General features: G+C 43.5%; 1 protein-coding gene and 1 non-coding gene across 2 annotated transcripts; both read left to right on the top strand.

Moving 5' to 3' along the window:
• Positions 1-94: 94 nt before the first annotated feature.
• On the top strand, positions 95-23646 carry TIPIN (TIMELESS interacting protein). Its single transcript, XM_075855295.1, has 8 exons — positions 95-178; positions 11377-11520; positions 11785-11884; positions 13470-13545; positions 16202-16324; positions 21089-21152; positions 22358-22555; positions 23340-23646. The coding sequence occupies exons 2-8, from the start codon at positions 11391-11393 to the stop codon at positions 23561-23563; spliced, it is 915 nt and encodes a 304-aa protein (XP_075711410.1). The 5' UTR covers positions 95-178; positions 11377-11390; the 3' UTR covers positions 23564-23646.
• On the top strand, positions 21255-21384 carry LOC142751367 (small Cajal body-specific RNA 14). The gene has a single exon (XR_012882913.1).
• Positions 23647-24942: the final 1296 nt, after the last annotated feature.

Raw genomic sequence — 24942 nt, 5'->3', positions numbered from 1 at the left:
CTCTGTTCTAGAACTCCCGCACTTTTTTTGGAATCAGTCGGCTTCCTAGTGACGTCCTAGGCAGTCAGCTTTGGCTCCTCCCTCTTGCCGTTACGTCACTTTTCCGGAAGGCGCGCTTTATTGTACGGAGCTGCAGATGACAAGGAGGCTGGTGCTGCGCGGGCCCGGTTCATCACAGGTATACACATTGGGGGGAATGCACGCCCTGTTATCTGGTTGTATGCAGTTGCTCGTAGCTGGATTTAAGTTAGATCTGTTACAATGGTGGTCTACTGTCTATGGCTTTCCAGACGTGCTGAAATAGATGTGTTGTAGTTCCAAAAAAGCGGGAGCAGCATTATCAATCTACAGGTGTAGAACTACAGATCCCAGAATGCCCATGTCCAGCAGCTTTATTTATATATATATATGTATATATGTGATGTATTTGAGTTGTTACAATGCACTGTTTGTCATTCCATCGATTGTATATAATATCATATTTGGAATATCTATTGAAGATCCCCAGCGGAGAACCCTGTGATCATCATTAAATCCACAATGTAAAGACTGGTCCATGTCCGAGTATGGTGCCTATATGAGGCAATGCTGTTATCGGAGGATTTCTACATATTATGGCATGTGATTTCAGACGCCACTTTTTTTTTTCTTTTTTTTTTCTTGCTGCTTTGCATGAAATTAGTGTGAAAAAACCCTGAAATCTGTGGTGCAGTGGGGGTCCCATAGCATCCTGTATCTTACTGATGTGTAACATTAGACCTTACGCCAGTTTAACGTGGCCAATTTTAGGTTCCATGTTAACCGCCGACTTCCGTGAGCCCCCGTGGTATCACTGAATGAATATAATTTCGATCACTATCGGGATCTACCCCAGTATATGTCTTTCATATATTTTTAGTTTTATTTTAGTTTACAGATATGTTTCACATAGGGCAAAAACATTGTTTGAACCCAGTTTAATATCGTTTGTTTTTTTTCCCCCTGCAGAGAGAGACCCTTAAAATTGGGGGGCATCCTTCATTTCCAAAGCTCAGTGCCCCCATGTATGTGCCCTAGGAGATGGTCTATAAGGAGATTGTCAAAAATGGACCATAATTTACAATAACTCAGATAAAGTACTGTGTAAAAGGATTATTTAGGCTTTGTTAAAAAAAAATAGCAACTCGCTACTCAAGTGGATTGAGCTGCAGTACCAGACACAACCCCTATTTAAAGGGGTTCTCGGGGCATTTTATATTGAAGGCCTATCCTTAGGATAGGCCACCAACATCAGATGGGTGGGGGTCTGACTATCGACATCCTTCTGATTGTTGGGGCCTCGGCATTCGTCGCAGTTTCCAGGCACAGCGGAACTTCAGTAGCGGCTGTGTCAGGGATTGCAGTTCTGGTCCCATTGAAGTAAATAGGACTGAGCTGCGATCCCAGGCACAGCCGCTACGGATGTGTACGGTGCTGTGCCTAGTAAACACTGGAGAGGACGTAGTGATGAGCGCGCAGCCCCTTCAGTCAACTGATCGTCGGGTGTTGACTCTAAGGGCCTGTACACATCAGCGTTGGCTTTCCGTTCCGGGTTTCCGTCGGGTGAACCCCGCAACGGAAAGTCAAACTGAAACTACCGCTTCCGTTTCAGTCACCATTGATATCAATGGTAACGGAAACTTTGCTAATGGTTTCCGTTTGTTATCATTCCGGCAGGTTTCCGTTTTAACGACAGAATCAATAGCGAAGTAGTCAGGGGGGAGGGGGGAGTTCCAAGGGGTTAAAGGTTGAAAACAATGTTCGCTAAGCATGATTTATGTCAAATTCGTCTGCCAGTTCTGTACAATTTTGTATTGACGATCAGTGGAATAACTCACATGTAATGTCCAATGTAATGTCATGCATCTGTTTCTGTTTACTACTGTTGAAAAATTAAATAAAAAGTGTTTTAAAAAAAAAAAAAAAAAATAGCGAAGTCGACTGTTCTATTGATTCCGTCGAACATCGGAAACCTGCCGGAATGGTGACGAACGGAAACAATTAGCAATGTTTCCGTCACCATTGATATTAATAGTGACGGAAGCTGTGGTTTCACTTTCCGTTGTGGGGTTCACCCGACGGAAACCTCAGATGGAACCCCGGAATGGAAAGCCAACGCTGATTAGAACAGGCCCTTACACTATTGGGATTGTGTGGGAAGACGCTGGTGCGTGCCGGGGATAGGCCATGCTGCAATGTAAAGATGTAGTGTACAGGATGGTTTATGGCAGTGATTGTGGTAGGCCATGAATAGGAGGGGGGCACCTTCAGCTCACATATATTTGTGTGTTCAGTGTCTCCTGATCATCCATGGGGAATAATCCTGTTTTGTCTGTGAGCTGTATAATCATCCTTCTATTACACAGATACAGGAAACCACCTGAACCATGGTGCTCGGCACATGTTTGATCAGCTGATCGCTCAACTTCTCATGCATCTGACATATAGGTAATGATATCCTGGCCTGAAGGTGCACGGATATGTTCAGACGGCTCCAATAATCAATGATCCTTTAAGATCCTGCTTTATGACAGCATGTTTAAAAACAACAAGACTGCTTATACAATTTAGACCTATGTGATCTGTAAAAGGGTATTTTCATCTCTGACATTTCCTTATAGAGCACCAACATATAGTGCTTTACATATCAGACAAACAAAATCTAACAATCTGCGAGGAAATAGGGGTGAAGCGAGGTAAATGTGCTTATTTTGTATAATGGTCTATATATCTTTTGTGCAAAATAGGGCAGTACACGTAAGGCGGGATTCACACGACCGGGTCGTTCCCGAGCCCGAGTGTCGGCCGGTAAAATCGGCCATTTTGCCCGGCCGGTTTGCATAAAGTTATGCATCCGTGCCGGGCCGGGCAGATCCGGACTGTGACATCAGCGGCAGCTCCTGAAGGGGAATCCCCATGTGTTCGGGGATTCCGCTTCAGGAGTTTCCCCTGATGTCACTGCCCAGATATGGACAGAGACATCAAGCGCTCTGTCCAGGAGCGGAATCCCCGAAAACACGGGGATTCCGCTCCTTCAAGGAGCTAAAGTGCGGCTAGCACATAGCAGAGCGGGGAGATACCTCCCTGCTCTGCTATAGTGGCGTCGCTACAGTAGTAGCAGCCGCAGCAGCAGCTGCTGCTACTACTACTAGCGGCGCCATCGAAGGTGTTGCCGAGCCAGGGTGCTTTTAACAAGCAGGGGAAGGGAGCCAGCGCAGCGCTACCTTCCACCTGCTGTACACCCCGGCCCTGCAACACAGTGTACAGCGATGCCATTCGTCAGAATGGCATCAACTCCTCCTCCTCACATGCACTCTGCGCTGTGAGGAGGAGGAGATAGAGCGCAAGCGCCGGGAAACCCGGCCATCACTCGGAACACATTCCGGTGATGGCCGTGTAATACCCGGCCCCATAGACTTGTATGGGAGCCGGGCGGCCGGGTGCCCGGGCAAAGATAGAGCATGTCCTATTTTTTGACGGCCGGATTTTCCGGCCGTCAAAAAATCGGTCGTGTGAATAGCCCCATTAGGGGTCTATCATTCCTAATGCAGCCGGGTGCCGGCCGATTTATGAACGGCCGGCACCCGGCCGGGAAACCCTGCCGTGTGAATGAGGCCTAAAGCTGCATTCAACAGCCAGTATCTGTGTATGGCTGATATGGAGTATGAGAGATATTGCTGAATGAAGGGATTGGGGTCAGAGGATTAATCTAGAGGGACTGTTGAAAGGAAGTGTCACATTTTGGAATCTGATAGGCCTCCCTAAAATAATGTGTTTTCAGGGCACACCTAAAGGGGTATTCTATTTTAAGTGATGGTATATCACTTGAATGGGGCTGTGCTGCAGCTCCCTGCACAGTAGGTGAACAGGGCGCTGTTGAGTAGTGAAAATTTAGAAGGGGATGCAGCGTTGTTGCACCCTCCTTCTCTGAAACGGTGGGGTCACAGAGGTCAGACCCCCCCCCCTCCCCCATGAACTGATGACATATCTTAGCAATATGCCATCAGATTTTAAGGTGGGAATATACCTTTAAACCTATGTATGTTAGGCTATGCTATAAGTGCTTGATAGGTCTGGGACCCACACCTACTTGGAAAATGGAGCACCGTTGTCCCGCTTTGTAAGGGTATGTTCACACAGAGTGTTTTCAGGCGTATTTCGGGGCGTTTACGCCTCAAACAACGCCTGAAAAAACATCTTCCCATTGATTTCAATGGGAAATACGGCGTTCTGTTTCCCAAAACGGCACGTAAAAAGACACCCGCGAAAAAGAAGTGCATGTCACTTCTTGGGCTGTTTTTGGAGCCGTTTTTCATCGACTCTAGAGAAACGGCTGTAAAAAATGCAGCGAAAATCGCGAGTGGCTTAAAAAATGTCGTTTTTGATTTTGTGTGTGAACATACCCTTAGGCTGCCACCACATCTAGGCAGAGAATGGGAGTAAGGGCTTATTCAGACGTGTTACGGACCTGTGTTAGTCAATGGGGCCGTTCAGACTGTGCGTGATTTTCACGCAGCGTATGTCCGCTGCATAAAACTCACGACTTGTCCGTTTTTCGCGCACAACGCACCCATTGAAGTCAATGGGTGCGTGACAACAGCACACGGACACACTTCCGGGTGATGCGCGCTACAGTAGTCAAAACTATGAATGAAAACAGAAGAGCACCACGTGCTTTTCTGTTTACAAACATAAAAACTGTGTCGCAATAATGATGGCGGCTGCGCGAAAATCACGCAGCCACGCATCATATGCTGCTATGCTAACACACGCTTTTATGGAACTTTTGCGTGCGCAAAACGCCGTGTTTTTTGCGCACGCAAAACGCACACGCTTGTGTGACTCCAGATAGGTGTGCGCTCCACCTATGGGACCTGCACCTATCAGAAATCTCCTGTGGATATGCCATAAATGTCTGAGATGGGAATAAGGCTGGAATGGAATCGCAGGTGTAGGTTTTGCTGCAGTTTTTTTCGAGCCAAAGCCAGGATCCAAAAAGAAGGGAAAGTATAAAGGAAAGACATTTTGGCTCAAAGAAATTGACATCAAAATCTGGCTAGATTCACAAACCTCTTTTTGGTGGCGTTTATCTTTTTTTTTTATATTTTGGAGCAAATTTCTTTGTCCAAAGACAATGTCGCCAAATATTTAGTAAAATATGCGAAAGCCTACATGCACAGCGTTTGTGGGGTTTTTCAAAACAAAACATGCTTTAGGCAAGCATTTTTTTTGTTCTGGTGTTTTTCCATAGGTTTCCCTATAGGACTTAAAAAACTTCAGAAAAAAGCGTGTACAAAATCAGAATAAATAAAGATTATGCATAAAACACTTGTAAATCTCTTTAACCCCTCGGTGAAATCTGTATATATCTATATATTTACGGCACTGTATTACTCCAAAACTCCACAACAAAGTTCAGTACAATGCAAGTGAATGGGGTCACTCTTTCAACACATGTAACTTGTGTATTTTGACTGCATTCCGGCCCTGTTTTATACAGAGTTGAAAAAGGGTTTTCCGTTGCATGAGCCTCTACTGTACCTCCATATCCCTCCAATTTCATATAGAGGTTTTTTTTCTTCCATATTCCATCAGAATCTGACAAGAAAAATTGTTTTGTACCCATAGTCCAACGGATGCTGTTCAGCCCTGTCCTGAAGTAGCTGTATAGGTGCTAATATTCTGCATGGACTGCAGCGTACATATTGTGAAGGAGTTAATTGGTCTGTTAGGAGAAGAAAAAAAACAGGAATTTTAGGGTATAAATTTGAGAAGGGGTGGAACACAATAAAGCCAGCACTACGGTGACTGTTTTGTTTTTTTTTTATTATTCCCCCCCCCCCCTTTTAAAAATCCTGTTCTATTGATATAACTGGATATTTATTATTTGTTAAACCCATCAGTTTTTGAATATTTAACCCCTTAAGGACGCAGCCTAGTTTTGGCCTTAAGGCTCAGAGCCCATTTTTCAAATCTGACATATTTCGCTTTATGTGGTAATAACGTCGGAATGCTTAAACCTACCCAAGCGATTCTGAGATTGTTTTCTCGTGACACATTGGGCTTCATGTTCGTGGTAAAATTTGGTCTATATATTCAGTGTTTATTGGTGAAAAATTGCAAAATGTAGAGAAAATTTTGAAAAAATTGCATTTTTCAGAATTTAAATGCATCTGCTTGTAAAACAGACGGTTATACCACCTAAAATAGTAACTAGTTCACGTTTCCCATATGTCCACTTTAGATTGGCATCGTTTTTTGAACATACTTTTATTTTTCTTGGACGTTACAAGGCTTAGAACATAAACGCCAATTTCTCATATTTTTAAGAAAATTTCAAAAGCCTTTTTCTTAAGGTACCTCTTGAGTTCTGAAGTGGCTTTGTGGGGCCTATGTATTAGAAACCCTGATAAAACACCCCATTTTAAAAACTAGACCCCTCAAAGTATTCAAAACAGCATTTAGAAAGTTTTTTATCCCTTCAGGCATTTCACAGGAATTAAAGCAAAGTGGAGGTGAAATTTGCAAATTTCATTTTTCTTGCTGAATTTAAATTTTATTCAGTTTTTTTTCTGTATCACAGAAGGTTTTACCAGAGAAACACTACTAAATATGTATTGTCCAGATTCTGCAGTTTTTAGAAATGTCCCACATGTGGCTCTACTGCGCTCCTGGAATAAAACACAAGCCCTAGAAGCAAAGAAGGACCTAGTGCATTTTGAGTCCTCTTTTTTATTAGAATATATTTTAGGCAGCATGCCAGGTTTGAAGAGGTGTTGAGGTGCCAAAACAGTAGGAATCCCCCTATAGTGACCCCATTTTGGAAACTACACCCCTCAAGGAATTCATTTATGCTTGTTGTTAGCATTTTGACACCACACTTTTTTCACAGCACCTATTTCAATTGGGCTGTGACATTAAAAAAAATGACATTTTTTCCAATAAGATGTAATTTTTTTTATCAAAATTTGTTATTTTCACAGGGAACAAAATACTCAATTTTGTTGCCCAATTTCTCCTGAGTGCAGCAATACCCCATTTGTGGCAATAAACTGCTGTTTGGGCCCATGGGAGGCCTCAGAAGGGAAGGAGCGCTGTGTGTTCTTTGGAGTACAGATTTTGCTGGTTTGGTTTTTGGGTGCCATGTCGCATTTGCAGAGCCCCAGAGGTATCAAAGCAATGGAAACCCACCAGAAGTGACCCCATTTTGGAAACTACACCCCTCAAGGAATTCATTTATGGGTAATGTGACCATTTAGACCCCATAGTTTCTTCACAGAACTTATTTGAATTGGGCTGGGAATTTAAAAAATATATATTTTTTCCAATAATATGTCATTTTAGCTCAAAAATTCTTATTTTCACAAGAAATAAAATACTACATTTTGATGCCCAATTTGTCCGGAGTGCGGCAATACCCCATTTGTGTTGATAAACTGCCGTTTGGGCCCATGGGAGGGCTCAGAAGGAAAGGAGCGCTATTTGTTCTTTGGAGTCCAGATTTTGCTGGATTGGTTTTCGGGTGCCATGTCGCATTTGCAGAGCCCCAGAGGTTTCAAAGCAATAGAAACCAACCACAAATGACCCCATTTTGGAAACTACACCCCTCAAGGAATTCATTTATGGGTAATGTGACCATTTAGACCCCATAGTTTTTTCACAGAACTTATTTGAATTGGGCTGGGAATGAAAACAAAATTATTTTTTTCAAATAATATGTAGTTTTGGCTGAAAATGTCTTATTTTCACAAGAAACAAAATACCCCATTCTGTTGCGCAATTTGTTCTGAGTGCCGCAATACCCCATTTGTTGGGATAAACTGCCGTTTGGGCCCATGGGAGGGCTCAGAAGGAAAGGACCACCATTTGGCCTACTGGGGATTTTCTAGTGCGAAGTCATGTATGCAGAAGCACCTGAGGTACCAGTACAGTTGAAACCCGCAAGAAGTGACCCCGTTTTAAAAACTACACCCTTAGGCCTCATGCACACGACCGTATTTTTCCCCACCCGTAAATACTGGCGTAAATACGGGTCCGGTGTCACACGTATTCCACCCGTTTTGCACCAGTATTTACGAACCCGTGCCCGTAAATATGGGTCCGGTGTCACCCGTATTCCACCCGTATTTACGGGCACGTTTTTGGCGACAAAATAGCACTGCACTAATCGGCAGCCCCTTCTCTCTATCAGTGCAGGATAGAGAGAAGGGACAGCCTTTTCTGTAATAAAGGTTAAAGAAATTCATACTTACTCGGCCGTTGTCTTGGTGACGCGTCCCTCTCTTCACATCCAGCCCGACATCCCTGGATGACGCGGCAGTCCATGTGACCGCTGCAGCCTGTGATTGACCTGTGATTGGCTGCAGCGGTCACATGGCCTGAAACGTCATCCAGGACGTCGGGCCGGATGTCGAGAGGGACGCGTCACCAAGGCAACGGGCGGGAGACCGGACTGGAGGAAGCAGGAAGTTGTCGGTAAGTATGAACGTTTTTATTTTTTACAGGTTTATACTGATCGGTAGTCACTGTCCAGGGTGCTGAAAGAGTTACTGCCGATCAGTTAACTCTTTCAGCTCCCTGGACAGTGACTATTTACTGACGTCGCTTAGCAACGCTGCCGTAATGACGGGTGCACACATGTAGCCACCCGTCATTACGAGAGCTCCATAGACTTCTATGGACTGTCCGTGCCGTTATTACGGCCTGAAATAGGACATGTTCTATCTTTTTCAACGGCACGGGCACCTTCCCGTGAGAAAACGGGAAGGCACCCGTCGCCAATAGAAGTCTATGAGCCCGTTATTACGGGTCGTAATTACGACCCGTAATAACGGGAGTTTTTACGGTCGTGTGCATGAGGCCTTAAGGCATTCATCTAGAGGTGTAGTGAGCATTTTGACCGGAGACCTACACCCCATAAACTGTAATGTGGGTTCTCCCGGGTATGGCAATACCCTACATGTGGCTGTTATCAGCTGCCTGGGCACACAGCAGGGCCCAGAGGGGAAAGACGAGGGGGGATAAGCTGTGCGGAGTGCATCAGGATAAGTAAAATTGGGGTAAATTATAAACCAAGGGATGTATGATCAATTTTAAAACACTCTTTCATACAGAGCTCTGGTTATTCGGGACACGTGTCACATTGATATATTGTGTCATCCCTTATCGCCCTCTTATAGCAGACTTTGCACCTCTTTTGACTTTTTCCCTTCTTGCCAGTTTGGGGAACTTCTCCTGGAAAGTGTTGCCGCCCTGGTACGATGCGTTTGGCCTCGCTTCCAGAAGTACTGGGTGCCCCCCTTCTTGGTCCCTAAAGATTAGGTTCTTGATAACCACCTCTTGAAATTCCAGGAAAGTTCCCGTCTGGCCTGCACATCGACGTAGCACGTACGCATTGTACAATGCCATCTGTATGATGTGCCCGGCCAGCTTCTTATACCACACAGCATGGCGCTGTAGGGCTTCAGGACTTGATCTGACAAGTCCATCCCTCCCATGTACCTATTGTAGTCCAGGATGCAGTCTGGTTTGGGGGTGGCCTTTCCTTCATATATCCTAAATCCGTAGGTATACCCTGATGCACTCTCACACAGCTTATACATCTTCGCGCCATACCTTGCCCTCTTACCCGGCAGGTACTCGCGGAATTGAACCCTCCCTTTAAAATGTACCAGGGACTCATCAATAGAAATACACTTCCCGAGACGTACTATTAGGTCATGGAGCGCGAACGATACAGCTGCCATGACCTAATAGTACGTCCAGGAGCGGGAAGGGGTTAAGTAGAAGGAACTAAAGGTGCAGACTCTTAAGAGCAGAACTACAGTCCTCTTGATTGGATGCTTTATTTCCACTACAGCGATTTTCATAAAGTCTGGTCTGGATATAAATGTTCCTTTTATTTACATTTTATGAGAACAGACACTTAAAGTGGTTTATTATTGGTAGCCTATCCTGGGCCATTGACTGGTGAAGGTCCCGTGGGTTAAACAGATATGCCATCAATGTGTAGTCCTAAAAATCCCTTAAGGGCACATCCACACGGGTAGGATCTGCTGCAATAATTCAGCAACAAACATGACCCAAAAGCCTCCAGAATCTGCATCAAATCACACCAAAAAAAATCCGGCCTTCTGTGATAACGTTTCCTCGCATGTGAACGCTTCAGCCATTTACAGGCTGTGTGGTCACAGCTGATAAAAAAAAAAAAAAACGTAATCGCAGAAGACTGCTGTACAGAGACCAGTTGGGGGATCGGGGACGCGTTGCCATGGGAGATGAACATAGGTTGTTTTTTTTATTTGTGGATTCTGTCACAGATCTGCAGATTTACCGCAAAATCCATGGCGATTGTTGTGGTTTTGAATTCCGTATTGAACTTTATGGGGCATAATATGCAGCAATTCTGCCACGTGTGAACATACGATGTGTATAACAAATCCTAAAGGTTTTTCTGAAAAACATGCAAGACCTAAATCTGTTTCCTCCAAATTTAATATCTGGAATTTTTTTTACCGTGCGTCGCTGGTGGTTTTCCTCGCTGCTGTCCATGTACTGAAAATGCTCAAGTGGCTTAACTGGGATGCATTCCCTGCTGGAAATCTGTTCCCACCCAGCTCAGACTGACCAACTTTTCCGGTCATGTGAGTGTTCATGCTGTGTCCATGGTCTTCTTTATTTATATATTTTTAAAGTGTACCAGCTCCACCTGTAATTTCCCGACCTGACATTGGGCGTGGAGAGACACTCGGCACACCGGGCAACCTATGGTTGCCACAGCAGCTGTACACCCCAGACAGGATCATTCATGAGTTCTATTAACTAGAATCGACAGTAGGTGTACAGGTTGGCGTTCAGGAGCATCTCTCCATGCCCGAGGTCAGGCGGGAGATTAGAAATGAAGGTACGCTTTGATTTACACGAGACCCTTGCTTTAGCAATTGTGGGGTTTTTCGTCGGCTGGAAACTCATGCATCACACAGTTATGACATATCCTATGGATGGGCTATAAATGTTTGTCACTGGAATACACCTATTAGTTCAAACAAATTCTGAAATATACAGATGTCTGAAATGATGGGTACGCTTAAAATTTAATTGATGTGTTGTGCGTAGTCCGAAGCCTCACAAGAATGTTTCCATAATGTGTTTTGGTATAAGTGTTGTTTTAATACTTATATAGAAAAAGATGTGGTTATAGCTAAACCATACCTAATAAACATACCCAAAAATGCAATGTAAATATAGCACGGTGCCATTTCTGATAGAAGATATATAAAAAACAAAGAAAAAATATTCCAGAAAATTACTAGTTGTTTTAATACTGTCATTCTTGATATTTATGTTTCCTCACTGTAGAACTTGTTGCAAAGATGATGGATCCACAGGAAAATCATCTTTTTGACTTGCCGGAGTATGAAAACACGGAAGATGAAAATTTTGCGTCTTCACCACCGCCGCAATCTCCTGGTGCAGGAGACAATGATGACTTGGCTAATGAAGGTAGCTGCCAGAAACTGTACGGTCTCTTATGTAGCGGATTGCGCTGTGTGGTATAGTTTACTGGCCATATGTTTAGCTAATAACGTTTATCAGCACATTGGTGTGTGTCGGTGTTGGGCCGTTTTTTTTTTTCTTCGGCATATATGCCAAATACATGTGAAATTGAGCTTTTTGCAGACTTTGCTGGTGTCCGTTAGTTGGTGTTTTTGTTTCTTTTGTTTTCATTTTGGAAAGAACTAAGTTATTTATTTAATTTCTTCCTAGACGACTGGACTAAGAACATGGGGCAAACCCAACCAGAAGAAGCAGCAAAGCCGGCCAGGAGGGCAGTAAAGAGACCACAGCCCAAACTAGATGCTCAGCGGTATGTGCCAAGCACAGAGATCATCTTCACTTGTTGCTAAATAGTTATTTAATTAGTTATATTTATGCATTAGTAATTTCACTAGTGCATTATGATTTGATGAGTCTATATTAAAGGCTATGTACACCTTTTGAAAGTGATTTTATTTTATTTTTTAAATAAAAATGTCAGTCCGTGTGTTTGGTGCAACTTTCAGAATTATTTTACAAACGGGTACAGGATTCAGCAAACGATACAGCTGCTCTGTATACAGGATACAGAGCAGCTGTATCTCAAAGTAAAATTGATTTTTAATAAAAATGAATTTAAAAGTTGCACCAAACACACTGACATTTTTATAAAATAAAAATCACTTTCAAAGGTGTACATAGCCTTTTAAAGGGGTTGTCCACAGGCTGGATATATTTCACTTCTGTAATCTGGTACTTTGGTTAAAAAAAAAAAAAAAAAAGGAGGAACTTGACGTCTTGTCAACCACCGATCTCTTTTATAACCTTTCTAATTGACAGATCATGAACGTAAAATCTCTGGTCACTGGACAACCCCCTTGTACAGTTATTGATACTGTATGTGAAAAAGTGTACAAAAACCTGCATGCATAATTTGGCCAACTTTAAAGGGGTTTTCCAGCCAATAAAAATGTATGGCCTATCCTCAGGGTAGGCCATACATTTTAAGAGAAACGTCCTGTCCTGGGACTGGTTGTTTATGTGCACTGTGATTGGGATAGAGGATTGCATATATTAAATAAAGTTTAGTTTGATTTTTCTAATGATGTGGCTGCAAATAATTGTCACCATACCCGACTACCCAGATAAGTGGCGTTACATAGGCTTCTCTTCCTATAGAAGAGGTTTGCCACGTATCGCTTTTGTTGGTAGTTCATTCTACTTTGTAAACCACAGATTGACATGTAGTGCTGTTTTTAAAAAGGGGCTCCTCAGCAGCTGCAGCGTATTATACAGTTGTGTTATAGCCGCTGCAGTGCACACCTCCGATGCAGCTGAAGACCTTTGTTTTCTAAATCAGGATATTTCATATAATGGACAGGAAGTTCCCCTTTGTAAAGCATTTCTGCTGCAGTGTATTATAAGGAATTATTTTTACCCTAATTTTTTTGCCTGCTACTCGCATTTTTAAAACACTGAAAACCTCTGACTTCTTATATTCCTATAATTTACACCAAGGGTACATTATACCATTTAACCAAACTTCGTTCTTTCTGAAAAAAACAAATCTGTTCTCAAACGTCATATCCCAATTTGAGCTCTAGGGACACTCTTGTGTTAATTGCTTCTATTTTAAAGTGTTCAAAGTATTTTGCATTAATTTTCATATAAACTGCTTGTAATTTTAGTAAAATATATTCAGGTGCTGTTGGGGTGCAGCAGTATTGCACCTAATTGAGTCTGTCTCTGTGAATTGGCAAGTAATCTTATACAGTTGTTCTAAGAACCCCTTATTAACTATTTTGCTTAGCAGAAATCGATCACTGTAAAAATAAAATAAAAAAAGTGTATATATATTTTCTGGTTTTGTTTTTTTCCCCTCCCCTCTTGATATAAATAATTTTTTGTTCCTCTAGGCTCACTTCACAGCGTGGCTTGCCTGCTTTAAGGCATCTGTTTGATGACGCAAAATTCAATGGCAAGGGGCATGAGGTGAGCTGTGGCGCAGCGACATCACTCCCTGTATTAATCTAAACATCGTCATTTTCTGTTTTTGTTTCTTTTTTTATAAATAACTAGCAAAATGCTCTTTACTACAAAAACGCTAGTTCACAAAGAAAATAGTTTCTGTACTTTTATATCACAGCAGTGGGGTTTTCTACTTGGTTTTGAAAACTCTATTTTCTAGAGTAAGTCAAATGTTTTTTTACACAATTCATCTTGAGAAGATCTTCGCAAAATCTGTTAAATAAGTCTCTGGACTTTTGTAAAAGTACTAAAATTTTAAACTGTAAGGAATAAATTTTACAACTTCTCAGGGGAGCGGTTCTTTTTTATGATCATGTTTGTCATGCTCTGCCGCATATGTTTTTTGTTTTTATTTTTATTAAAAATGTATTGCAATTCTTTAGTTGGTATATTGAAGTCTCCGGGTCCTAAGGGCCTCATATCTGCGTTATACACATCTATTATCAGCTAAAGTAACCTCCACGCCGCTGCCAGTTATCGAAAAGTGGTTATTGCAGATCCCGGAACTCACCTCTGTTGATAGAAATGATATATTAAAGAGAATGTGTCGCCAGAAAAAAAATTTTTTTTTTTCTTTTTAGTTAAACAGTTAGTATATAAATGATTACACATTGTTCTAATTTTTTTATTTTTTTCACAAGTCAGGAAATATAAATTAGATTCTAATTTATAACATTTCCATGTGCTGGTCACTTGAAGGAGCAATTCCCAAAATTGCAGCATTGGCGTGTGGTAAAGCAACCTCATTGCTTTATGCTGCAAAATTGGAGAAGACACATTCGCTCTAGTGTCCTCAAACAATCCCCCCTCTTTATCCTGGCTAGTGCCAGGAGAAAGGAGGGGATTGAATGTTCAAACCTCCTACACTGTGTGCCGCCATTTTTTGAGCGAATGCACAGTGTAGAAGGATTAGATACAGTGGTAATCACAGAGTATAACACGAAAATACACACACATCACATAAACAAACATAGCTTACCTGCTCCTTCCTCTGCCTCCACTCCTAGTCCTTGCGTCTGAACATATGGCCGGAAGTAGTCGTCTTACTGTCCAGCTGCGGCTTCCGGTCCACATGAAAATGGCGCCGGATGTCGTTCTGCCGAAGACCTTCCTTTTGGTCTGTGTGGGAGCGGCGCATGCGCCGTTCCCACACAGACGGCGTACGCTATAGTGAATGGAACGGCTCCCGTTCGCATTCTCTATGGGGATGTATGTGCCGTATTCCATCTCTGTATGTCGTTAATCGACACATACAGAGATGAAAAAAAAAATGGCAGCCCCCATAGAGAAGTAAAAGAGAGAAAAAAGTACAACACAAAAATTCCAATAAATTAAATTTATTTTAATGACCTACTAAAAGCAATAACATAAAAAATTTCAGTGACACCTTCCCTTTAAGTTCCACATGACAGTTTCTCCCGCAGTCGATAACAGGCTCATTCAACTGTGTATTTATTATACACCAGACTTATTTAACCACCACTAAATTACATAAAATGGGCAGAATGCCCACTTCAGCATGCCATAGATGCCATCATCTGGAGGGGAATTTCTGGCACCTTATTTGGGACTGGCCTTACATCTCCACCTTTTGGACACAAGTATTTGATTTCGTTACATCCCTTCCACCTATCCCAATACCCGTTTCCCCTAAAGTTGCTTTATTTGGCATTCTAGGTGACAAACGATGGCCACACTATACCCGCATATTCTTGAGGGACTCTTCATATTTAGCCAGGAAAGTCATAGCGATGCACTGGATGGCGGACAGACCGCCAACACTCTCACAGTGGAAAACACTTGTAATTCCTGGTTTATCCTATGAACGATTGGTGTTTCAACATCTGGGTTTTCCTAATAAGTTTGATAAAGTGTGGGGTTTATGGTTGGAAACTGCTGAATCCATTGCAATAGAAAACTGGAGTTAATTTTTGAAGGTTCTGGTGCTAGCCCTCGTTGATTCAATCTATTGCTTCCTTTATTCTCTACTTACTCCTGTGTCTGCAAGGCGGCATAGACAATAAGTTGTATTTTTCAGTTTTTGTTGGTTTTACAACAGAAAACCCTTCTTATAACGTTACCAAGACACTGTATTCTATATTTCTCTGTGCATTTTTTTTTTTTTTAAATTATGCATCTGAAATCTATCAATGTATGATTTATTCTGCTTGCAACATTTTAAACAAAACGAATTTAAAAAATGTACAAATCTACGTTTCAGACTTGTATTACCCCTGTTTTATGGGCTGGCATACATTGTAGTGATCTGCATTAAGAAGCACTTTAGTTTGCTTATCCTTTGTTTCCTCCCACCCTAAAAAAAAGTCCATACGTCTGTAAGGCCTCTTTCACACGCAGTAGTTTGTACGGTATTTGAAAGCCAGAACCAGGATTGGGTTCAAAACTCGGAGAGGTGCAAATCTTTCCATTCTACTTTCTCTGTTTATGTTCCACTCCTAGTTTTGTCTTGCACACGTCAGTGTTTTGCATCAGTATTTGTAGGTGGCCTAACCTGATGTTTTGTTTCTCCTTCCCTATGATCTGTATGCATCTGCATAGCTTGAGAGATGTGAGGTGAATAGAATTTCATTTGGGTAAAAAAAAAATCACTTTCCTGCAGGCAGAAGATTTAAAGATCCTCATCAGGCAAATGGAGAATTGGGCGCACCGGCTTTTTCCTAAGCTGCAGTTTGAGGATTTTCTCAATCGACTGGAAACACTAGGGAATAAGAAGGAAGTTCAGGTGAGTGCTGGTGGAGCAGAACATGCTGTAAGGTGATCGCGTTCATTAGTTCTAATTACGATTTCCTCTATTAATCATAGCAGTCACTCACTGTTGAGAGGTCGTCACAGCCCTGCCTCTATGGCATCTCTGGATAATAACATGCTATTGTTTAATGCCCTGCCTTGTAACAGGTTGTGTTACTCAGGTTTAAGAATCACACGCAGAGGGATCTCACCAATGCAGCTATCAATCGTGTACGGAATTGTTTGTACGAACGACCCCACCAGAGACAGAAGAGACTAAACTGGCAGATCAGGGAGTCCGTTTAAAAAAAAAAATAGAAAACGAAATAACTCTGTTGATCCACCTGTTATCGATCACATCTAAGTTATGAACTTAAATGTGATCGGTAATAAAAGAAAAAGTATTTAGAAGGTTGCCAAAAACACACAGATTTTTTTTTTTCTTTTATAAAAATGTCTATTTCAAAGGTGTTTATAGCCTTTTAACCTTTCACGGATAAGGCAATGATCTGAAGTATGAAACGCTTCAAAAGAAATAAACATGGCTGTGCAGTCGATAAGCAAAACTTCCGACGCCTTTATTTTTCCACGGTCAACTCCAGCACTGAGTTCATAAATGGCTCATGTAGAATAATTTAGTAATAGCAAATTTACTGTAGTAGAATGGTAACATCAGACTTTTTATCATCATGTAACTTAATTAGGCTGCTTATTAGAATAAATATATTTTATGTTCTATTTCTCAACAAACTTTTCCACATTCATGTGAGTAAATCTGCAATACACTATGCATTTAAATGGACACTAACCTTTTAAGCAAGTTATACAATCTAATAGAATATCTGAAATAGGTCAAATGTACTTAAAGTTTTATCCATGAAAATTCTGTGTGACGTTACTGCCACCCTCCATTCCTATAATCTGCTGTCTACCCCCTGTTGTCAAGCAAAAGCCATCCCTGGTTATAGAGCAGAAGTGACGGCTGCATAAGTTGGAGTTGTCTCTTCACTGCCTGCATATGTGTGTATGGAGGGGGAGGAGGCAGCATAGAGGGAAAGACACAGATGGCTGGTAAGATTCCTATGTCACCCCAGTGCTGGATTTTCAGCTACACTACTCATTATTACTGTATAACAGGGGTGGAGAAACTTTTTTTCTACCAAGGGCTATTTGGATATGTATAACGTCATTTGTGGTCCATACAAAATTAATTAAATTTTGACCAAATACAGCAGGCTTATTTTTAAGTTGATAACTCACCCCTAATGTGATGGCTGGAACTGCTTCTCTTTGCTGACGTGTGTGATGTTAGCTGGTATTGATGTTGCTACCTCTGTGTTGTGGCTGATTTCCAACCATGAAGAAGAAAACCGTGTAGCTCACTGAGCTTACACTGTTTCCGTAACTCATAGTAGTCTGGAGCACGGTCGACTCTGCAATGGTGAGTTTTGAAAAGAACTGCTCGCAGCAGTAAGTTGTTCCGACTTACTTAAAGGCGTTTTTCCATCAGGGACATTTCTGACACATCCACTGGATATGTCAGATAGATGCGGGTCCCACCTCTGGGACCCACACCTATCTCTAGAAGGGGCCCCCTAAACCCCTTTCTACCTCCTGTTTTCTGGCTGATTTCCGACCATGAAAAAGGAAACCGCATAGCTCGCTGGGCTACGCTGTTGCCGTAACTCCCATAGTAGTGAATGGCTGTTGCAAAAGCAGCGTACCATGCGAGTTGCGCTGTTTCCGTAACTACCATTCAGTTCTATGGGACTTGCGGAAACAGCATAGCTCAGTGAGCTACGCGGTTTCCTTTTTCATGGTCGGAAATCACAAGCTTCAGCCACAACATAGAGAGGCAGAACGGGGTTTAGGGGCCCCCATTCTAGAGATAGGTGTGGGACCCGCATCTACCTGATATTTATGACATATCCACAGGATATGTCATAAATGTCTCTGATGGGAAAACCCTTTTAAGTCATTCATGTGTTCTGACGTGCCCATAGTGTTTATATTAACACCCTTACTATTCCTTCTTGTATATATATATATATATTTATTTTAGGAAAAGAGTTGTCAAGGACTTTGGGTTCTCCTCTAAAACATTTCCTGTCACATTTGTAGCCCAAAAACCACGGCGGTCGGTATATTCTGTGACTGGAGTGGACCAGTCACTAGACTTAAGTCATCTGACCACAAGTCACTGATGTGAGGTTAGGTGACTGGACTGTGCCGGCCCGGGAGTGGACAAGTCCGGCCAGGTGACTGAAGTGGTCCACTCTCGGGCCTGCACGCACCAACCGCACTCTACCACCGCTATACTTGGCTCCGTCCAAGTAGCGAATGATGTGCCGGCAGCATGGTCTGAGTGAGGTCGGGCAAGACCACATGATCTCGTGGGCCGGTAGTTCCCCACCCCTGCTGTATGATGAAGTCACATCTTACAGAATTCTGTCTCATCTGACTGTTCAGTGAGCAGCTAACACAAACATTAGTACAAACAGCACAGTAAATCTGTGCAGGTACTGGTCTGCAAGGACCTTCTAGCCACGCCCCCTCCTATGAATAAGCAGTAATAGCAGAATCATCACTATTAACCCCCGCCTCTTCACACCTCTGTCTGGAGAGTTCAGGGGAAGGTGAAATCACTATAGCTGCCAATATCTTGTATTTTTGTAGCTGACGTATTGAGGCACTGTGGCTGCCGTTGTATTGAAGCACTGTGGCTGCCGTTGTATTGAAGCACTGTGGCTGCCGTTGCATTGAAGCACTGTGGCTGCCGTTGCATTGAGGCACTGTGGCTGCCGTTGCATTGAGGCACTGTGGCTGCCGTTGCATTGAGGCACTGTGGCTGCCGTTGCATTGAGGCACTGTGGCTGCCGTTGCATTGAGGCACTGTGGCTGCCGTTGCATTGAGGCACTGTGGCTGCCGTTGCATTGAGGCACTGTGGCTGCCGTTGCATTGAGGCACTGTGGCTGCCGTTGCATTGAGGCACTGTGGCTGCCGTTGCATTGAGGCACTGTGGCTGCCGTTGCATTGAGGCACTGTGGCTGCCGTTGCATTGAGGCACTGTGGCTGCCGTTGCATTGAGGCACTGTGGCTGCCGTTGCATTGAGGCACTGTGGCTGCCGTTGCATTGAGGCACTGTGGCTGCCGTTGCATTGAGGCACTGTGGCTGCCGTTGCATTGAGGCACTGTGGCTGCCGTTGCATTGAGGCACTGTGGCTGCCGTTGCATTGAGGCACTGTGGCTGCCGTTGCATTGAGGCACTGTGGCTGCCGTTGCATTGAGGCACTGTGGCTGCCGTTGCATTGAGGCACTGTGGCTGCCGTTGCATTGAGGCACTGTGGCTGCCGTTGCATTGAGGCACTGTGGCTGCCGTTGCATTGAGGCACTGTGGCTGCCGTTGCATTGAGGCACTGTGGCTGCCGTTGCATTGAGGCACTGTGGCTGCCGTTGCATTGAGGCACTGTGGCTGCCGTTGCATTGAGGCACTGTGGCTGCCGTTGCATTGAGGCACTGTGGCTGCCGTTGCATTGAGGCACTGTGGCTGCCGTTGCATTGAGGCACTGTGGCTGCCGTTGCATTGAGGCACTGTGGCTGCCGTTGCATTGAGGCACTGTGGCTGCCGTTGCATTGAGGCACTGTGGCTGCCGTTGCATTGAGGCACTGTGGCTGCCGTTGCATTGAGGCACTGTGGCTGCCGTTGCATTGAGGCACTGTGGCTGCCGTTGCATTGAGGCACTGTGGCTGCCGTTGCATTGAGGCACTGTGGCTGCCGTTGCATTGAGGCACTGTGGCTGCCGTTGCATTGAGGCACTGTGGCTGCCGTTGCATTGAGGCACCGTGGCTGCCGTTGCATTGAGGCACCGTGGCTGCCGTTGCATTGAGGCACCGTGGCTGCCGTTGCATTGAGGCACCGTGGCTGCCGTTGCATTGAGGCACCGTGGCTGCCGTTGCATTGAGGCACCGTGGCTGCCGTTGCATTGAGGCACCGTGGCTGGCGTTGCATTGAGGCAGAGATAGACCAGGATTCTCCTGTGTGTGAGTATAGAAGACATGGGCACCACCCACCTGTTCAGAGAAAACTTAGAACTAGAGAGAGAGCCTGCAGAGGGGAAAACGGCTAAATAATGCAGAACACAAGTCATATAATGGCCAGAAATACTGTTCTACCTCATGTACACATGTGACGGCTTATTCTGATAAAAAGAGAAGAGAAGGAAACCGTAGCACTCCAGTTGAAAAGTGTATTTTTTTTTTTTTTTATTCACCAAAACATCACCTGCTACGTTTCAACCCTCACAGGGTCTTTATCAAGCATGATTGATCTGCCATTTCCTACAGACCGGGGTTATTTACTGTGTGCACCCCCCCTAAAGTTGGGATACTCCATACGATCCGTATGGTCTGGTTGTGCTACTGATATCAGAATAAGCTTTAAACAATAGTAGATAAGTCATCTGAAAATGTAGGTACGCTTTAATATATAATTTTAGTTTCTCGGTCCATATCGAACAACCACCTAATACTGACTAAGACTCCACAGCCCTGGAAATAAATGCTTATGGCTGCAAGACCCCAGTCTGTAATTATACCGAGTGAATATTACATAAGATCCTGATGCAGGTGGCATAAAGTGCCTATTAAATGTGCAAATTAGGTTTTCTACATCCTGCAAATGTCAAGTCGACATTACAAATGCTCTGAGCTAGTAATGTTAGTCCTTACAGTACAACAGTTTTTGTTTTTTCTCTCTAGACTTGCTTAAAAAGAATACGAATGGATCTACCTATTGTGCATGAGGATTTCGTTAGTGATGAAGGTATTTTCCATATTCAGTATGTAAATCACAGTTGTGATACTTATTCTGTCTGCAGCTTATTCTGCTAAGTAAGTTTCTAAGTTGTCACTTCTTGATGTGTATGTGGCAGATACCCCAATGTTGCATTAACTAGAAGTTTAATGTGACTTCAGACTGCCACATAGAATAAAATGGTTCCTGCCGACAGGACCTGGAAAGATGTGAGGCTTCCTGTGCGATGGCTCCATACATTTGATTTTTGGCCTTCTTTAATTTAATATCTTCATTTTTTTATTTTTATATAACTGAAACCTATATAAAAAAACTAGTATGGTGAATTAAAGAAGCTTTCGAGGTAAAACTGTTAGTGTGGGGCTGACGCAGTCTGTCTGTTAGGCCTTTGAATCCGTGTCAAGCACCGCTCCCTAAGCCCTGCACAAGGTATTACTCGGCTTAGCCCACAGTGCTCCTTTTAGTCATGTGGCTGCTATTTTAGCTTCAAGAGGTTTTCCAGGACAAGATAACCAGAAGAGTAAGCGTATGTTCACACGCAAACGCAAAATACGTCTGAAATTACTCGCGTTTTTCGCGGCGTCCATTACGGACGTAATTGAAGCTGTTTTTCAATGGAGTCAATTAAAAACGGCTCCAAAAACTTCCAAAGAAGTGACATGCACTTCTTTGACGTGGGCGTCTTTTTACGCGCAGTCTTTTGACAGTGGCGCGTAAAATGACACCTCAGCTGAGCAGAACATCGTTAAACCCATTTCAAGCAATGGGCAAATGTTTGCAGGCGTAATGGAGCAGTCTTTTCAGACATAATTCAAGGCTTAAAACGCCCGAATTTCGTCTGAAAATAGGCCGTGTGAACATACCCTTATTTGTTTCAGGGATTTGCTGGCTGAACAGCTTCCTATGCATGGAATCCTGGGAAAATTTGGTTCGGGTAGGTTCAAATCCACTACTGTTGCATCGAATGCACCACATTGCCATTGTATGCTGTTATAATTGGTGGGATCAACCCCCCCCCCCCCAACCACCCAAAAAAAAAGGTGGGTGGCTATGACCAATTTTATGCCCACAGCACAGTATGGGCCTATAGACTGCTATATGAGTGCCATATTGCAGCTCTATACAACTTTGAGGACGTATAGAGCCGTAGTATGCTCTGACTCTTGCTAGTGTCCAAGAATATATCTAATTGCTATTTAATGTTTTTTTTTTAGTTGTTATACAGCAGGACGAGGATGGCCCGGATTTTGCCTCTGAAGAGTTTACTGCACTACCACATTCCTCTCCCCCGTCTCTTTCTCAATCTAGTGTAATTGAACTGAGTCAGGAGACACTTCAAAGGATCGAAAGGAACAAACGCTTGGCTATGGAGAAGAGAATGCAGAAAATGCAGGCCCAAGTGGAGAGTCAAGGTATGGCTCTTACACATGAAACTAAATGATATGCTTGACGTTTAACACTGTACAGATACTTAGTCACGTATTGCTGTCAAACTTGGGCGGCCCGTTCTGTGAAAAAATGAAGAGACTAAATATTGAAAAAAATACCACAGACTGGCCTATGAAACACCAGTCTAAGTAAATCTCCCTCTAAGAAATGCTGCTGGGGTAAGATGTGATACACGCCTCTTATGTCGCATCGTTCGCTTTAAAAAAATTTGTAGTATAATTTACGCCAGCTTTTCGTACATATAGTAAATGTCGGGTCGCAAGTGGTTTCCCGTCCTCCTGAGCCCTGTCCACTTTTTGCAATAGATGTGGATAAAAAGTCGCAAAATCTAGTTTTTGTACAAATTGACGTCTAGACTTTTGCTGAAATATTGTAACGTTGGTAGTTTTTAGGGCGCTTACAGCAAATGGCTATCTTCCATCTTCAATTGAAAAAAACGAATGGTATAAACGTTATGTAAGGATAGTGGGTGGAGACATGGCTATTGTTACAGACATAAAAGAGGTGCAGGCTTCATAAGTATATACCTAAGCTGGTCTTTCTTTTTATACTTTTTGCATCCATACCTGTGTTTAGCTAAAAGAACTGCATCAAAAACTGCATGTGTGAATCTAGCCGAAGGCCTCCTTTAGGTAGCTGGATCCTACGTTGTGTTGCCCGTGAATTAGTTATTACTGATTTGATTGCTCCGAGATGGATTTGGATTCTGTAATAAAATCGATGTTTACCCTTTTTCTATTGTTTTAGCTCCTGCTAGTCCCCCAGCTTTATCTCAGACCCATTCTGCAGATCCAGATGATATTCCTGAGGATTTTGATGCAGATTTGTTGGAGGAGGTAGATAAAGCCGTTGAGATCAGCTCCCAGCCACAAGAGCCTTCAAGTAGCTCTGTAATTGGAGAAGAGATTTCTACAGTACAGAATGAGCCCTCCACTGAAGACCTGGAAGAGTCAAATGAGGCTGGAGATTAATGGTTAATTGTATATGTAGATAATGTTTACTATTCAAATATTTTATGTCCTATTTGTATTAAAGTTTTCTATTTTGCCAGCAAGATTTGGTAATTTGTGTGCTGTGACTTTAGGCTGCATAAAACACTCAAGTGATCTGTTTAAATTAGGTTTGTCAATAAAATCTCCTCCATTCACGGCAGCCTTCATATGGTTGTAAGATGACCACAAGAATTGGCACCTTACTTCTACTGAACCAAGCTTAAAGCAACATAGACCTCTATAGACCTCTTTTTTTGGTTCAGTAGAACCATAAGGGTATGTTCACATGGCCTATTTTTCCAGTACATGCCTTATGACAGCACTACAGGAGGTTGCCCTATTGACCTCTGTAGGGACAGCGAGACAGAGAGGTTAAAAGGCCCCTCCCACCACCCCTTGCCAGTGTTCTTCCTGTCCCCACAGGGTCAGGAGCAGAGAGACGTCGCTCCTGTATCACGGCAGGAAAAAAACTCGGGCAGGGGGCAAGATCGGGGGGTCCGTGCACTCCCCCTTCTCTTCCCCCTAAAGCCCAGGCTAACACCCCTCGAACGAGGGGTCCCTTAGCTCCCACCCTGAGACACCTACCGGAGAACTCCTAGGAAGGGTTCGGGTAGTGTGTGGGGGCTGGGGATTCCCAAGCAGGCTTCGGCCTGGCCGCGGACCAGGCGGGGACCGGCAGCTCCATAAACGTGGACGCACCGGCAGGGATCCTCGCTGCGCTGCATAGCAAGCCTCAGTCGCTGGCTATGGCGGCTGCACTCCAAAGGAAAACATGCTGGAGACGAATAGCCGATCGGAAATGACGTCGGGCTACTTCCGGTCCGCGGCCATCTTGGAAGGCGGGAATTTCAAAACGCCCGCATTTAAAGGGACACGCACAGGTATGTAGTTAGAGCTGATAACTCTAACTTGGATTCTTTTTTGTGGATTGCATATTGCATTGCCGGTTACCTGTCGCGGTATGGAACTTCCTCGTCCTGATGGAACTCAAGATATGTCCCAGGGTCACGTGAGTCTCACCCTTGGGGTAAGGGTTATGACCCCTTATGTATGCACACCATACTTTACCTACCTTCTGTTTTCTCTAGGATAAAGATTCCTCTCAGAGACAAACTGATAAAAAGAAGGTTAAAAGATGTGCGACCTGTGCAAAAAAATTGCCAGAGTCCCATAGGAAACAATTGTGTCAGGATTGTATTGCAAAAATACTAAAGGAGGAACAACCAACGTTCATGTCTGAACTTAGGGCTATGATTCGTGAAGAAGTGGGTCAGTCAGTAGCCTCCCTCGCCCCTCCTCAAACTCCCTCCCACTCCCGGGCAAAAAGACCACGGATGGAAGTGGATCAAAAATATTGT

The sequence above is a fragment of the Rhinoderma darwinii genome, chromosome 3, assembly GCF_050947455.1.
Source record: "Rhinoderma darwinii isolate aRhiDar2 chromosome 3, aRhiDar2.hap1, whole genome shotgun sequence".
In the NCBI taxonomy this organism is placed as follows: Eukaryota; Metazoa; Chordata; class Amphibia; order Anura; family Rhinodermatidae; genus Rhinoderma; species Rhinoderma darwinii.
Note: the sequence above shows the minus strand (reverse complement) of the source record. Positions and strands in the feature narration are given on the sequence as shown.